Below are 18034 nucleotides of genomic sequence, written 5' to 3' on the forward strand. Positions count from 1 at the left end.
GGAGAGCATCAGTTCCCACTGTCACAGGACAGAGAGTGGAGAGCATCAGTTCCCACTGTCACAGGACAGAGAGTGGAGAGCATCAGTTCCCACTGTCACAGGACAGAGAGTGGAGAGCATCAGTTCCCACTGTCACAGGACAGAGAGTGGAGAGCACCAGTTCCAACTGTCGCAGGAGAGAGAGTGGAGAGCATCAGTTCCCACTGTCACAGGACAGAGAGTGGAGAGCATCAGTTCCAACTGTCACAGGACGGAAGAGTGGAGAGCACCAGTTCCCACTGTCACAGGACAGAGAGTGGAGAGCATCAGTTCCAACTGTCACAGGACGGAAGAGTGGAGAGCACCAGTTCCAACTGTCACAGGACAGAGAGTGGAGAGCACCAGTTCCAACTGTCACAGGACAGAGAGTGGAGAGCACCAGTTCCAACTGTCATAGGACAGAGAGTGGAGAGCACCAGTTCCAACTGTCACAGGACAGAGAGTGGAGAGCACCAGTTCCAACTGTCACAGGACAGAGAGTGGAGAGCACCAGTTCCAACTGTCACAGGACAGAAAGTGGAGAGCACCAGCTCCAACTGTCACAGGACAGAGAGTGGAGAGCACCAGTTCCCACTGTCACAGGAGAGAGAGTGCAGAGCACCAGTTCCCACTGTCATAGGAGAGAGCTGGTGTCCTCTGGTTCTCCAATGGGAACAGCTTCACAGAAACATAGAAACATAGAAAATAGGTGCAGGAGTAGGCCATTCGGCCCTTCGAGCCTGCACCACCATTCAATAAGATCATGGCTGATCATTCCCTAAGTACCCCTTTCCTGCTTTCTCTCCATACCCCTTGATCCCCTTAGCCATAAAGGCCATATCTAACTCCCTCTTGAATATATCCAATGAACTGGCATCAACAACTCTCTGCGGCAGGGAATTCCACAGGTTAACAACTCTCTGAGTGAAGAAGTTTCTCCTCATCTCAGCCCTAAATGGCCTACCCCTTCTCCTAAGACTGTGTCCCCTGGTTCTGGACTTCCCCAACATTGGGAACATTCTTCCCGCATCGAACCTGTCCCATCCCGTCAGAATCTTATATGTTCCTATGAGATCCCCTCTCATCCTTCTACACTCCAGTGTATAAAGACCCAGTTGATCCAGTCTCTCTTCATATGTCAGTCCAGCCATCCCGGGAATCAATCTGGTGAACCTTCGCTGCACTCCCTCAATAGCAAGAACGTCCTTCCTCAGATTAGGAGAACAAAACTGAGCACAATATTCCAGGTGAGGCCTCACCAAGGCCCTGTACAACTGCAGTAAGACCTCCCTGCTCCTATACTCAAATCGCCTAGCTATGAAGGCCAACACACCATTTGTCTTCTTCATCGCCTGCTGTATCTGTATGCCAACTTTCAATGACTGATGAACCATGACACCCAGGTCTCATTGCACCTCCCCTTTTCCTAATCTGCTGCCATTCAGATAATATTCTGTCTTCACGTTTTTGTCCCCAAAGTGGATAACCTCACATTTATCCACATTATACTGCATCTGCCATGTATTTGCCCACTCACCTAACCTGTCCAAGTCACCCTGCAGCCTCTTAGCGTCCCCCTCACAGCTCACACCGCCACCCAGTTTAGTGTCATCTGCAAACTTGGAGATATTGCACTCAATTCCTGCATCTAAATCAATGATGTATATTGTAAAGAGCTGGGGTCCCAGCACTGAGCCCTGCAGCACTCCACTAGTCACTGCCTGCTATTCTGAAAAGGACCCATTTATCCCGACTCTCTGCTTCCTGTCTGCCAACCAATTCTTTATCCACGTCAGTATATTACCCCAATACCGTGTGCTTTGATTTTGCACAACAATCTCTGTGTGGGACCTTGTCAAAAGTCTTTTGAAAGTCCAAATACATCACATCCACTGGTTCTCCCTTGTCCACTCTACTAGTTACATCCTCAAAAGATTCCAGAAGATTTGTCAAGCATGATTTCCCCTTGATAAATCCATGCTGACTTGGACCGATCCTGTCACTGCTTTCCAAATGCACTGCTATTTCATCTTTAATAATTGATTCCAACATTTTCCCCACTACTGATGTCAGGCTAACCGGTCTATAATTCCCCATTTTCTCTCTCCCTCCCTTTTTAAAAAGTGGTGTTACATTAGCTACCATCCAGTCCATAGGAACTGACGCAGAGTCGATAGACTGTTGGAAAATGATCACCAATGCATCCACTATTTCTAGGGCCACTTCCTTAAGTACTCTGGGATGCAGACTATCAGGCCCCAGGATTTATCAGCCTTCAATCCCATCAATTTCCATAACACAATTTCTCGCCTAATAAGGATATCCTTCAGTTCCTCCTTCTCACTAGACCCTCGGTCCCCTAGTACTTCCAGAAGGTTATTTGTGTCTTCCTTCATGAAGACAGAACCAAAGTATTTGTTCAATTGGTTTGCCATTTTTTTGTTTTCCATTATAAATTCACCTGATTCTGACTGCAAGGGATCTACGTTTGTCTTCATTAATCTTTTTCTCTTCATATATCTATAGAAGCTATTGCAGTCAGTTTTTATGTTCCTAGCAAGCTTCCGCTCATACTCTATTTTCCCCCTCCTAATTAAACCCTTTGTTCTCCTCTGCTGAATTCTAAATTTCTCCCAGTCCTCAGGTTTGCTGCTTTTTCTGGCAATTTAAATGCCTCTTCCTTGGATTTAACACTATCCTTAATTTCCCTTTTAAGCCATTGTTGAGCCACCTTCCCCGTTTTATTTTTACTCCAGACAGGGATGTACAATTGCTGAAGTTCATCCATGTGATCTTTAAATGTTTGCCATTGCCTATCCACGGTCAACCCTTTAAGTATCAATTCACGCCTCAAACCATTGAAGTTACCTTTTCTTAAGTTCAGGACCCTAGTTTCTGAATTAACTGTGTCACTCTCCATCTTAATAAAGAATTCTTCCATATTATGGTCACTCTTCCCGAAGGGGCCTCGCACAAGATTGCTAATTAGTCCTTTCTCATTACACATCACCCAGTCTAGGATGGCCAGCTCCCTGGTTGGTTCCTCGACATATTGGTCCAGAAAACTGTTCCTAATACACTCCAGGAAATCCTCCTCCACCCCATTGCTACCAGTTTGGTTCGCCCAATCAATATGTAGATTAAAGTCACCCATGATGTACCTTTATTGCATTAATCCCTAATTTCTTGTTTGATGCTGTTCTCAACCTCACTACTGCTGTTTGGTGGCCTGTACACAACTCCCACTAGCGTTTTCTGCCCTTTGGTATTCTGCAGCTCCACCCATACCGATTCCACATCATCCAGGCTAATGTCCTTTCTTACTATTGCATTAATTTCTTCTTTAACCAGCAATGCTACCCCACCTCCTTTTCCTTTCTGTCTATCCTTCCTGAATGTTGAATACCCCTGGATGTTGAGTTCCCAGCCTTAGTCACACTGGAGCCATGTCTCTGTGATGCCAATTACATCATAACCGTTAACTGCTATCTGTGCAGTTAATTCGTCCACCTTATTCCAAATACTCCTCGCATTGAGGCACAGAGCCTTCAGGCTTGTCTTTCTAACACACTTTGTCCCTTGAGAATCTTGCTGTAATGATCTACTCTGACCAGACCCCTCATGATTTTGAACACCTCTATCAAATCTCCTCTCAACCTTCTCTGCTCTAAAGAGAACAACCTCAGCTTCTCCAGTCTAGCCATGTAACTGAAGTCCCTCATTCCTGGAATCATTGTTGCAAATCTTTTCTGCATCTTCTCCAAGGCCTTCACATCCTTCCTAAAGTGCGGTGCCCAGAATTGGACACAATACTCCAGTTGGGTCCGAACCAGTGTTTTATATAGGTTCATCATAATTTCCTTGTTGGCGCGGGACCTCTGCCAGTTGCTCCGTCGTGTGCCTGACCCCACCTTCCTGAGGTCGGGGTCATAACACATGTAGGACGGGCTCCTGACATTAGCAGAGGGAGTCTGCCAATGGCGGTCAGGCAAATCCAGTGGAGCTGCGGCAGAGAGGAGGCAACATCAAAGGGTGGGAGAGATACGGTTTGGGGCATACGACCCCTGAAGACTTCCAGCAAGGTTTGGCAGAAGGGCTGTGAATCAGCCATGAATATCCATTTGCCGATGTGGAGAGGGCAGAAGAGAGGGAGAGTTTGCTCGCATCTGGGTCCTCTCTCCCCATTTGTAGGTCCGCTTCCCTTCTTGTCGCTGCCGATATCAGTGCCGCCGCCCCTTCCTCTGTTCTTACCTGGGGTAACTGCATGCCATTGAGTAACAGCCATGGTTCAGCAGGTAGAAACCTTACCTTTAAGTCAGATTGCTGTGGGGTGAAACCCCACTCCAGAGACTTGACCTCAGAATCTAGACTGGCGCTCTAGTGGAGTACTGAGGGAACGCTGCACTGTCGGAGTTGCCGTCTTTTGGATGAGATGTTAAACCGAAGCCTCTTCTGCCCTCTCAGGTGGGCATAAAAGGTCCTACGACATTATTTCAAAAAAGAGCAGAGGTGTCCTGGCCAACACCTAAATACGAATTATCTGATCATTATCACGCTACTGTTTGTGGGAGCTTGCTGTGTGTAAATTGGCTGCAGCGTTTCCTACATTACAACAGCGACTACACTTCAAAAGTAGGTAATTGGCTGTAAAGGTGCTTTGGGACGTCCTGAGGTCACGAAAGGCGCTATATCAATCCAGGTTCGATCATGACTCCTGTACCGCAGGCCGAATGTGTCACTGAGGATGTCCATTGTTGGGCACTGTGAATGTTCAGGCCGGTCGATTCCACCTGGCAATAAGAATTAATGAAGGGCTTTTATACAGCTCTTCAGGCGTGTTCGAAATAATCTAGCCCTTGTGTTAGGCTTCCTGCACAGGCTCGAAAACCTGTGTCAGAGGTTCGACGCACAAAGGGCGCTCTTGTCCTCTCTCCTGTGCCTGCAATTCAGCTTGTTTACTCCGCTCTGTACTCTAACTTTAACAGATAAATTTCAAATGTCACCAGGGACAGATTACACCACTGTGAGTTGAGTCCACCCTCGAGCCAATGCTTTAGAGAACAGAAAATACATAATAGAAGGACCTCTTCTCGCGAAGGACAAGGCAGACTAGCACTAGGGTTTATTTCTGATCACCATATTATAAAAAGGATATAGAGGCGCTGGAGAGGGTGCAGAGAAGATTTACAAGGATGATACCAGAAATGCAAAGGTATACATATCAGGAAATGATGAACAGGCTGGGTCTCTTTACTATTGAAAAAAGGCGGTTGTGGGGTGACCTAATAGAGATCTTTAAAATGATGAAAGGTTTTGATAGAGTGGATACAGAGAGAATGTTTCCGTTTGTGGAGAAGAGCATAACTAGAGGCCATCAATATAAGATAGTCACCAAGAAATCCAATGGGGAATTCAGCAGAAACTTCTTTACCCAGAGAGTGGTGAGAATGTGGAACTCGCTGTCACAGGGAGTGGTTGAAGTGAATAGTATCGATGCATTTAAGGGGAGGCTAGACAAGCATATGAGGGAGAAGGGAATAGAGGGTTATGCTGATAGATTTAGATGAGGAAAGACGGGAGGAGGCGCAAGTGGAGCATAAACGCGGGCATGGACTGGTTGGGCCGAATGGCCTGTTTCTGTGCTGTATATCCTGTGTAATCCAGACCCTATGTTTATATAATTATTCCTAATAGTCAAACACTATTAAAGTATATACATTGATCATATGTTGCGTCCACTAGGCTCGTATTCCCTTTAGTGTAGAAGATTAAGGGGTGATCTAAATGAGGTGTTTGAGATGATCAAAGGAGCTGATAGGGTAGAGAGAGAGAGAAACTGTTTACTCTGGTGGGGCAAGTCCAGAACAAGGGGGCATAACCTTAAAATTAGAGCCAGGCCGTTCATGGTGATGTCAGGAAGCATTTCACACAAAGGGGAGTGGAAATCTGGAACTCTCTCCCCTCAAAAAGCTGTTGAGGCTGGGGGGGTCAATTGAAACTTTCCAAACTGAGATTGTTAGATTTTCTTTCGGTAAAAGTGTATTAAGAGTTACAGAACCAAGATGGAGTTAAGATACAGATCAGCGGTGGTCTAACAGAATGGCGGAACAGGTTTGAGGGGCTGAGTGGCCTCCTCCTGCTCCGATGTTTCTATCACAGTTGGCATTCATGTATTGAAGAACTAGAGTAATGAACTGTCTCTAACTGCATGTATGCATTCGTTAACACCTGGGTCTAAAGCTGATCCAGTTCCATGACACTGATACCGTTACACAGCAACCACTAAACCCCGATACAGTCTGCCGTTCATTTCAAGTTTCTGAATTCAAATGATCTGATGATTAAAAATTCTTTTCAAGCACAGAATTCTCGCTTTGCTGAATTATTTATATTACTTAATTAAAATAATTGGATAATGCAATTTATTATTGGTTGGAACAAAATGACTTTAAATGATCAACAATTGAGCAGTATAATTTTTTAAAAAACAGCTAATTAGTAGTTCCCCTTCGATATCTCATTCCATCATCTTGTCCATTCAGGCACAGGAGCGGAGGTGTCCTCTGGGAATGTGTGTGTGGATGAACTTGTGCTCATCCAAAATTCTGCCACCCGTGTCCAAATCGCACCAAGTCCCATTCACCCATCACCTCCTGTGCTCGCTGACCTACATTGGCTCCCAGTCAGGCAAATCCTCCATTTTAAAATTCTCATCCTTGTATTCAAATCCCTCCATGGCCTCACCCCCTCCCTATCTCTGTAATCTCCCCCAGCCCCACAACCAATGTTCCCTGTAAGCCGTGAGGCTGTGCAGCAATCTGAGAGGTCCCACGCAGGTGGCTCACTGCGTTTCCATTGTAAATACTCTGTGTGCGCAGGAATTTAAAAGGGTCCGCGCATTAAAAAAAAACAGGCCGCACAAAACAAAGTGCAGTTCATAACCCGCCAAGATCTCTGTGCTCCTCCAATTCTGGGCTCTTGCATATTCCCACTCTTCATCATTCCACCATTGGTGGCCGTGCCTTCAGCTGCCTGGGCCCCAGGCTCTCAAATTCCCTCCCTATAAACCTCTCTACCTCTCTCTCCTCCTTCAAGATGCTCCTTAAAACCTAACTCTTTGACCAAGCTTTAGGTGCCTGGCTTCTTGTGCATCCCCGATTTCAATCGCTCCACCATTGGCAGCTGTGCTTTCAACTGCCTGGGCCCGAAGCTCTGGAATTCCCTTTCTAAACCTCTGTACCGCTCTCTCCTCCTTTAAGATGCTCCTTAAAACCTACCTCTTTGATCAAGCTTTTGGTCATCTGCCCTAACAGCTCCTTATGTAACTCAATGTCAAATTTTGTTTAATAATGCTCCTCTGAGCCTTGGAGCATGTTACTACGTTAAACGTGCGGTATAAATGCAAGTTGCTGTTGTATCCAGAAACACGCATTCAGTAAGAAGGGACCAGGAATCCCAAGGCTGTAAGTTCAAATCCCACTGCAACAAGGTATGAAATTGAATTCAATAAATCTGGTGATTTGTGAGGTGTCACGAGAAAAATAATGACCATTAAAGTTGGCAGATTGTCATAAAGGCACATCTAGTTTGTTGATTCTCTTCAGGAAAAAGATTCCACTACCCCTACCTAGTCTGGCCTACACTCAAATTACAGTCCCCACAATGTGGTTGACTCTTAATGTCCCAATTCGCCCGGCAAGCCATTCAATTGTAAAAACAATCGGTACTTCATTGAAGAAGGTCCATCGCTAGCTTCTTAGGGCAATTAGGGATGGGAACAAATGTCAGCCGTGCCAACATTGTCAGCCGTAGCTCATTGGGCAGCACTCTCGCCTCTGAGTCAGAAGGTTGTGGGTTTAAGTCCCACTCTGGGACTTGAGCACAAAAAATCTAAACTGACACTCCCAGTGCAGAGCAGAGGTGTCGTCTTTCGGATGAGACTTTAAACCGAGGCTCCGTCTGCTCTCTCAGGTAGCCGTAAAAGATCCTATGGCACTATTTTGAAGAAGAGCAGGGGAGTTATCCCTGGTGTCCTGGCCAATATTTATCCTTCAATCAATATTACTAAGCAAGCAGATTATCTGGTCATTATCACTTTGCTGTTTGTGGGAACTTGCTTGTGCGCAAATTGGCTGCCGCGTTTCCTACATTACCACAGTGACGGCACTCCAAAAAGTACTTCATTAGCTGTAAAGCGCTTTGAGACGTCCAGTGATTGTGAAAGACGCTATATAATTGCAAGTCTTTCTTTCTTTAACATCATGGACATCCTGAGAACAACATTTAAAAAATTGTCTTCCTTCTATGTCCCAATTTAAAAAAAAAATTATGGTGCAGTTTTAAGATGCAAGATGACTGTCCATAGGATCCTTCAGGCTACATATGTGCAGCTTCTAATGTATAACAGCCAGTGTCCAAGGCCTAACTAAATTAATTAAAATATGATGTTATCAGTTTTTAGATTTGTCTATCGGTCCATATTACAAGTCTTGCATATAGTACATGTCACATACACACTTCATTGCTACGTTCATAGAATCATAGAACGGTTACAGCACGGTAGGAGGCCATTCGGCCCATCGAGCCTGTGCCAGCTCTCTGCAAGATCACCTCAGCCAGTCCCACTCCCCCGCCCTTTCCCCGTAGCCCTGCAAATTATTTTCCTTCAGGTACTTATCCAATTCCCTTTTGAAAGCCATGATTGAGTCTGCCTCCACCACCCTCTCCGGCAGCGCATTCCAGATCCTAACCACTCGCTGCATAAAACAGTTTTCCCTCATGTTGCCTTTGGTTCTTTTGCCAATCGCCTTAAATCTGTGTCCTCTGGTTCTCGACCCTTCCGCCAATGGGAACAGTTTCTCTCGATCTACTCTGTCCAGGCCCCTCATGATTTTGAACACCTCTATCAAATCTCCTCTCAACCTTCGCTGCTCCAAGGAGAACAACCCCAGCTTCTCCAGTCTATCCCCGTCACTGAAGTCCCTCATCCCTGGAATCATTCTTGTACATCTTTTGTGCATCCTCTCTAAACCTTTGCTAAGGTCCCTGTCTCTCTCTCTCTCTCTCTCTCTATCTCTCTCTCCCTCCCAGTCTCTGCCGAAGCTGAAGTCCCAGGGCCTGCACTTGGTGGCCTTACCGCCTGCTGCCACCGGCTGCCGCCGAGTTTTTGCATCGCTCTCCCCTCGGTGACAGATTCCTCTAGCTCTGCTGCCGGTGGGAAGGGAGGACCGCTGGGAACTGCCCGTTAGCGACTCAGTCGCGTAAGTGACCTCTCGCCCGCCGAGCTAGCAGATTCCTCCGGGCGGGAGTCGACGGCAGCAGCGGGACATGGATTGAGAACTGGTTGTCAGACAGGAAGCAAAGAGTAGGAGTAAATGGGTACTTTTCAGAATGGCAGGCAGTGACTAGTGGGGTACCGCAAGGTTCTGTGCTGGGGCCCCAGCTGTTTACATTGTACATTAATGATTTAGACGAGGAGATTAAATGTAGTATCTCCAAATTTGCGGATGACACTAAGTTGGGTGGCAGTGTGAGCTGCGAGGAGGATGCTATGAGGCTGCAGAGTGACTTGGATAGGTTAGGTGAGTGGGAAAATGCATGGCAGATGAAGTATAATGTGGATAAATGTGAGGTTATCCACTTTGGTGGTAAAAACAGAGAGACAGACTATTATCTGAATGGTGACAGATTAGGAAAAAGGGAGGTGCAAAGAGACCTGGGTGTCATGGTACATCAGTCATTGAAGGTTGGCATGCAGGTACAGCAGGCGGTTAAGAAAGCAAATGGCATGTTGGCCTTCATAGCGAGGGGATTTGAGTACAGGGGCAGGGAGGTGTTGCTACAGTTGTACAGGGCCTTGGTGAGGCCACACCTGGAGTATTGTGTACAGTTTTGGTCTCCTAACCTGAGGAAGGACATTCTTGTTATTGAGGGAGTGCAGCGAAGGTTCACCAGACTGATTCCCGGGATGGTGGGACTGACCTATCAAGAAAGACTGGATCAACTGGGCTTGTATTCACTGGAGTTCAGAAGAATGAGAGGGGACCTCATAGAAACGTTTAAAATTCTGACGGGGTTAGACAGGTTAGATGCAGGAAGAATGTTCCCAATGTTGGGGAAGTCCAGAACCAGGGGACACAGTCTAAGGATAAGGAGGAAGCCATTTAGGACTGAGATGAGGAGGAATTTCTTCACCCAGAGAGTGGTGAACCTATGGAATTCTCTACCACAGAAAGTTGTTGAGGCCAATTCACTAAATATATTCAAAAAGGAGTTAGATGAAGTCCTTACTACTAGGGGGATCAAGGGGTATGGCGAGAAAGCAGGAATGGGGTACTGAAGTTGCATGTTCAGCCATGAACTCATTGAATGGCGGTGCAGGCTAGAAGGGCCGAATGGCCTACTCCTGCACCTATTTTCTATGTTTCTATGTTTCTATGAAGGACCGGTGTGTGGACTAACCCCGATGGCAAGTATGAAGACTTGCAAAAAAAAGTTGGTGAACTTCTTTTATTTATTTTTTTCCAGCGATTTATGTGGATGGGCTCCCCTGAAAGTTTTCTATTGGGTTTTTTCTATTTTTTTAAATTAAATTAATTTTTTAAAAATCTGTACACCACCCCCCCCCCCCCCCCCCCCCACCCCCCGCTCCCTGGGCCTGACTCAATCCTCGGCTGCACTTTGGCCAGGATCACATTTGCTGCCGAGATTGGGAGCTCCCGCTCGCTGCCGCACAGCGTAAGTCGTTTTCTTCCCGTTGGGCGGTACTGGGAAATCTGTTAGAGGAATCTCCCTGGCAAAGTACCGCCCGGTCTCTCGGCGGTCCTCCGCCGTTCTTTGGGTGGCACTTGGCTTTGACCAAGTTCGGGCCCCCAGTCTCTCTGGTCTCTGTCTTCGCTAATTTCTCTGTCTCTCTCTCCCCCAATCTCTCTCCCTCCCAATCTCCCAATCTCCCTGTCAGCTGAGTTCCTAGTCTCTCTCCCTCCTGGTCTCTGTCTTCGCTAATTTCTCTGTCTCTCTCTGTCTCCCAATCTCTCTCCCTCCCAGTCTCTGCCTTAGCTAAGCTCCCAGTCTCTCTGTCACTTGGTCTCTGCCTTAGCTAATTTCTCTGTCTCTCTCTCTCTCCCAGTCCCTGCCTTTGCTAAGTTCCCCTGTTCCTCCCTCTCACATTTCCTTGTTGACAGATCGCTGGGAGGGGAGGGCGTGAGAACGAACCGCGTGTTGAGCAGATGGGAGCAGGAGAATGCAAACAGAGGCAGGGCGCCGGGACCTTGGAGACAGAGGCGGTGGTGGGGCAGAGAGAGGCCGGGAGAGAGAGAGCCAGTCAACTAGCGCCCTGCACCGACCCTCGCTCGGCACGATGTCCGGGGACTCCGCGCTGTCCGCACAGCACTGCCGGACACACTGCAGTAAGTAGCCGGGGCTGCGCTCCAGGGTAGCTGGCTGCCAATCTCGCACCAGCCGCTGCCACATAAACCTAAGCTGGGGTGGGTGGGAAGTCCCAGTAACACTCAAACTCAGGGAGGGAAAGGGTCCAATTTATGGCCATTGCACAGTGATCACTCTGTGAAACTGACCATTGCACAGTGGTCACTCTGTGAAACTGACCATTGCACAGTGGTCACTCTGTGAAACTGACCATTGCACAGTGATCACTCTGTGAAACTGACCATTGCACAGTGGTCACTCTGTGAAACTGACCATTGCACAGTGATCACTCTGTGAAACTGACCATTGCACAGTGGTCACTCTGTGAAACTGACCATTGCACAGTGGTCACTCTGTGAAACTGGCCATTGCACAGTGATCACTCTGTGAAACTGACCATTGCACAGTGGTCACTCTGTGAAACTGACCATTGCAAACTGACCATTGCACAGTGGTCACTCTGTGAAACTGACCATTGCACAGTGGTCACTCTGTGAAACTGGCCATTGCACAGTGATCACTCTGTGAAACTGACCATTGCACAGTGGTCACTCTGTGAAACTGGCCATTGCACAGTGATCACTCTGTGAAACTGACCATTGCACAGTGGTCACTCTGTGAAACTGACCATTGCACAGTGGTCACTCTGTGAAACTGGCCATTGCACAGTGGTCACTCTGTGAAACTGGCCATTGCACAGTGGTCAGTCCCTATGATGAAAGCGGTCATTTCAACCTCCCACTCCGTGGCGACTGTGATTTGCAGCTGGCAGTTATACTGCAGGCTACACTATGCTCTTTTCGGCCCTCAAGTACTTCAAAAAGTACTTAATTGACTGCAAAGTGCTTTGGGATGTCCTGAGGTCATTAACTCTTATTGATAAGGATGATTAAATCATCATACGGAAACGCTTAAACCATAAATGTCCCCTTTTTAGAAGGGCACAAACATAAGTTCCAAATTATGACAAAACTAACAAATAAAAACGCAATCAAATTATAATTGTATTCCCTTTATCCACAATGCCTTTCGATTTTTTGGACTCATGGGGAATCAAGAGATATGAGGATCAGGCGGGAAAGTGGAGTTGAGGTTGAAGATCAGCCGTGGTCTTATTGAATGGCTCGAGGGGCCGAATGGCCAACTCCTGCTCCAGTTCTTATGTTCTAAATGCACTCCAGTCCCTCCAGTATCCACCGGTCATGGAAAGCCTCAAGCTTACCTGTGGACACAGCGTGCTCCCTCTCCAGAGACACCCCCTTGAGGGACAAGTGGTGAGCTGAAATAAAGATTTGAAGCACGGATTTTTAGCAGGGTGATACCAGACACGAGAGAATATTTTGTTCAGCCTTCAGCTGCCTGGGCCCTAGGCTCTGGAACTCCCTCCTTAAACTGCTCCGCTTCTCTCTCCTCCTTAAAACCTACCTCTTTAACCAAGCTTTTGGTCACCTGCCCTGAAACATAGAAAATAGGTGCAGAAGTAGGCCATTCGGCCCTTCGAGCCTGCACCACCATTCAATAAGATCATGGCTGATCATTCACCTCAGTACCCCTTTCCTGCTTTCTCTCCATACCCCTTGATCCCTTTAGCCGTAAGGGCCATATCTAACTCTCTCTTGAATATATCCAACGCACTGGCCTCAACAACTCTCTGTGGCAGGGAATTCCACAACTCTCTGAGTGAAGAAGTTTCTCCTCATCTCAGTCCTAAATGGCCTACCCCTTATCCTAAGACTGTGTCCCCTGGTTCTGGACTTCCCCTTCTGTGGCTCAGTATCAAAATTTGTATTGTTAAGCACCTTGGGATGGTTTACTACATTAAAGGCGCTATATAAATGCAAGTTGTTGATATAGGAATAATGAGAGGCATAACAATACTTCTGTTGTATTCAGTGAGGGAGATGAAAGGGAATGTAGTGTTCCGATTGTGGGAAAACTTTAGCGGGAAATATTGAACTCTGTTGACTGGTTGGTGAATTGGTAACAAGGGGAGTAGCAACTCAGAATTGGAACTAAAAGCACGAAGGGGAAAGTTACAAGCATTTTTTCAGGCAAAAAGCTATCAGTATAAGGCAAGTCAAAAGGTAATTAAATGAACATAAGAACATAAGAAATAGGAGCAGGAGTAGGTCATTTGGCCCCTCGAGCCTGCTCCGCCATTCAATAAGATTATGGCTGATCTGATCATGGACTCAACTCCACTTCCCCACCCGCTCCCCATAACCCTTGACTCCCTTAGCATTCAAAAATCTGTCTATCCCCACCTTAAATATATTCAATGACCCAGCCTCCACTGCTCTCTGGGGTAGAGAATTCCAAAGATTCATGACCCTCTGAGAGAAGAAATTCTTCCTCATCTCCGTCTTAAATGGGCGACCCCTTATTCTGAAACTATGCCCCTAGCTCTAGATTCCCCCACAAGGGGAAACATCCTCTCTGCATCTACCTTGTCAATCCCCCTCAGAAACTTATACTTTTCAATAAGATCACCTCTCATTTGTGAAGAAAGAGCATGGGGGCAAGAGCAGTCATGTCCAAGAGGTGCAATAACAACATCTTGCATTTTTATAGCACCTTTCCAAAGCACTTTACAGCCAATGAAGTACTTTTGGAGTGTAATCACTGTTATAATGTAGGAAACATGGCAGCCAATTTGCACACAGCAAGCTCCGACAAAGAGCAATGTGATAATGACCAGGTGATTTTGATTGAGGGATAAATATTGGCCAGGACACCGGGGATAACTCCCCTGTTCTTCTTCAAATTAGTGGCCATAGGATCTTTTACGTCCACCTGAGAGAGCAGACAGGGCCTAGGTTTAAAGTCTCATTCAAAAGACGACACCACCGACAGTGCAGCTCTCCCTCAGCACTGCACTGGAGTGTCAGCCTAGATTTTTGTGCTCAAGTCCCTGAAGTGACAACCATTGGAGGTTGGATAGATCATTATCATCATCATTGGCAGTCCCTCGGAATCGAGGAAGACTTGCTTCCACTCCCAAAGTGAGTTCTGATGGCTGAACAGTCCAATACGAGAGTCACAGACCCTGTCATAGGTAGGACAGACATTCGTTGAGGGAAGGAGTGGGTGGGACTGGTTTGCCACATGCTCTTTCCGCTGCCTGCGCTTGACCTCTTCACGCTCTTTGCCCTCTCAACGCCCTCCTGGATGCACTTTCTCCACCTCAGGCAGTCTTCCGCCAGGGTCTCCCAGGTGTCAGTGGCGATGTCGCACTTTAGCAGGGAAGCTTTGAGGGTGTCCTTGTAACATTTCCGCTGCCCACTTTTGGCTCGTTTACCATGAAGGAGCTCTGCATAAAGCATTCGATAGAATCCAACTCCTGACAGCCTGTTGGGGTAACCCCATGTGCTATGTTTTTTGTAGAATTATTTCTGATGATCTAGTATAGGGAGGTCCAAGCTTTTGCCTTTGTGCATCACACAGATGCATCTTGGAGACACATGTAAAGTATTAACCCACGGTCCCATTAATTTACATATATCTCAATTGGCTGGGTCTTGGTGTTCTGAAATAGGATTTATTCACCAATTAAAACATAGGAACAGTAGGAACAGGAGGAGGCCATTCAGTTCCTCGGGCCTGCTCTGCCATTCAATTAGATCTTGGCCGGTCTGTGCCTCATCCCCATTTACCCGCCTTTGTTCCATATCCCTTGATACCCTTACACAACTAAAATCCACCAATCTCAGTCCTGAAAGCTCCAATTATCCCGCAGCATCCACAGTCTTTCAGGGAAGAGAGTTCCAGATTCCCACTACCCTTTGTGTGATGAAAGTGCTTCCTGATTTCACACCTGAATGGCCTGGCTCTAATTTTAACATTATGCCCCCCTCGTTCTTGATTCCTCCACCAGAGGAAATCGTTTCTCAGTGTCTACTCTCTCAAATATTCCATCTGATCAGCTCTCAATCTTCTATACTCATGGGAATGCAAGCCAGGCTTATGCAACTAATGAGACAACAGCATGAAAAACAGGACTTTCCAAACTTTCAGAGTCATGAAATTCAAACAGGCCAAACCTACCAAACAAGAAACCCAAGCACAAATTGGATTGAGGTGCCTGGGGTTCAGGGGATGGACTGCCAAGGCGTGGGGCCTCAAGTGGCCTTGGGGTCTCCAGTTGGACACTCTGGTCAAGAGAGGAGAGGAGCGGAGAGGAGAGAGCTACAGATACCTAGTGGTCTATTATGTGCCCGTTACCTCTACTGGAGTGGTTAGCGATGGAGGGTGGTGTGAGAGGATCTATATTTGATCCTTGGAAATGCAGAGGTCGATATACATCTATTTTATATAGTAGCCCAGTGGAGGGAGGAAGTTGATGATACATCCCTGTACTCCGGAAGCTCGTGATTACTGGCTGCCGGACTTGGAATAGGAATTTGTCTTCTGTGAATACCCAAATTACTGAAGCAGAATGTTGGAAGAAAATCAACTTTGTACTACATTAAGTAGCATCACAAAGTCCACCCACCTTTCCTGTGGTTAAGAAGCCAATTAGATCTGATGCGATATTCAACAGTGGGTTAACATAGATCCTAACTAACACAAAGAGCTGTTAATCTGCTGTAGTGTCAATAACAGAAAAATGGTGCAATAAAAGCAAAAACAAAATGGTGGAAATGCACAGCAGCTCCATCAGCATCCAACTGACAAAAGGTTGGTTTGGGACAGACTTCATCATAACTCCGCCCACAAAATTCACCTTTAGTCAACAACTGATGGTCTTTCTCTGTTTTACCCAGTATTTACAGCACAAAAGCAGACATTTGGCCTAGCTGATCCATACCAGCCTCCTCCCACCCCTCTCCATCTCACCCCATCAACATAGCCTTCTATTCCTTTCTCCCTCATGTGTTTATCCAGCTTCCCCTTAAATGCATCGATACTATTTGTTATGTATGTAAAATTTACAATTGTGTAAGACTTGCCACCAGGGGGGCGCACCTGTTGGAGACCCAAGGGTCACCTGCACACCCTGGGCAAGCAGGTATAAAAGGCAGTCTACCATGCTGCTTCCTGACTCTGGAGTTACATTAAAGAGACCAAGGTCACAACAGTTTGAGCTTACAGTATACAGTCTTGTGGAGTTATTCTGAAACATAGAAAATAGGTGCAGGAGTAGGCCATTCGGCCCTTCGAGCCTGCATCACCATTCAATATGATCATGGCAGATCATTCACTTCAGTACCCCATTCCTGCTTTCTCTCCATACCCCTTAATCCCTTTAGCCATTAGGACCACATCTAACTCCCTTTTGAATATATCTAACGAACTGGCCTCAACAACTTTCTGTGGTAGAGAATTCCACAGGTTCACAATTCTCTGAGTGAAGAAGTTTCTCCTCATCTCGGTCCTAAATGGCCTACCCCTTATCCTTAGACTGTGACCCCTGGTTCTGGACTTCCCCAACATCGGGACATAACACTATTCGCCTCAACCACTCCCTGTGGTAGCGAGTTCCACATTCTCACCAGTCTCCTGAATTCCCTATGGGATTTATTCGTAACTGTCTTATATTTATGGCCCCGAGTTCTGGTCTCCCCCATAAGTGGAAATATCTTCTCTACAGTTGTCAAACCCCTTCATAATTTTAAAGCTAGATCAGGTCACCCCTCAGCCTCTTTTCTAGAGAAAAGAGCCCCAGCTCAGGTATAACCTCTCAGTCTGGCAGCATCCTTGTAAATCTTTTTTGCACCTTCTCCAGTGCCTCTATACCCTTTTTATAATATGGAGACTAGAACTGTGCACAGTATAGTTTCAAGCACTTTCTGTTTTCTATAATGATTAATCTCCTCTTGGTGTAGGTGAATTATTAGCTCTATAATAATAGTGTTGAAACCTTTGGGCTCAGTGACATATCCCTGATCTAAATTATATTTATGGAACACGCAGGAGTAGATTAGAACCAGATAGAAAATACGTTACTGTTTGGACAGGCAGTGAAATGTTCCCTTACACAAACCCTGCAGCAATGGTTTGATTGGAACCTATAATCCAAACCTCACTGAAGCACACTGTGCCACACTCACTGTCCAATCCTAAACACTCATCCTGACTTAAACACCGAAGAACAAAAATTGCAAGAACAAAATAATTATTTTATTTTTACAACAAATAATCCAGAGATATGTGAAGAGCATTAGAATATAGATAAAAAGAAAGAAAGGCTTGCATTTATATAGCGCCTTTCACAATCATTGGATGTCCCAAAGCGCTTTACAGGTAATGAAGTACTTTTGGAGTGTAGTCACTGTTGTAATGTGGGAAATGCGGCGGCCAATTCACGCACAGCAAGCTCCCAGAAACACCAATGTGGTAATGACCAGATAATCTGTTTTAGTGATGTTGATTGAGGATAAATATTGCACAGGATACCAGAGATATCTCCTTCTGCTCTTATTCAAAATAGTGCTGTGAGATCTTTCACGTCTACCTGATGGGGCAGATGGGGGTCTCGGTTTAATTACCGACAGTGCAGCGCTCCCTCAGCACTGCACTGGAGTGCCAGACTAATTTTTTGTGCTCAAAGTTCCTGGAGTGGGATTTAAACCCACAACTTCTGAGTCAG

At 46.3% G+C, this 18034-nt stretch overlaps 2 protein-coding genes across 2 annotated transcripts in view; one reads left to right on the top strand and one right to left on the bottom strand.

Moving 5' to 3' along the window:
* matn4 (matrilin 4) overlaps positions 1–18034 on the bottom strand; it is an 88697-nt gene that overhangs the window by 58848 nt on the left and 11815 nt on the right. The gene's annotated exons all lie outside the window — the stretch shown is intronic.
* rbpjl (recombination signal binding protein for immunoglobulin kappa J region-like) overlaps positions 11378–18034 on the top strand; it is a 75832-nt gene continuing 69175 nt past the window's right edge. The window contains exon 1 of the mRNA XM_070894905.1: positions 11378–11426. Within this exon, the coding sequence (XP_070751006.1) occupies positions 11378–11426 (49 nt within the window). The remainder of the gene's footprint in view (positions 11427–18034) is intronic.

This window comes from Pristiophorus japonicus, chromosome 12 (assembly GCF_044704955.1).
Source record: "Pristiophorus japonicus isolate sPriJap1 chromosome 12, sPriJap1.hap1, whole genome shotgun sequence".
NCBI lineage: Eukaryota > Metazoa > Chordata > Chondrichthyes > Pristiophoridae > Pristiophorus > Pristiophorus japonicus.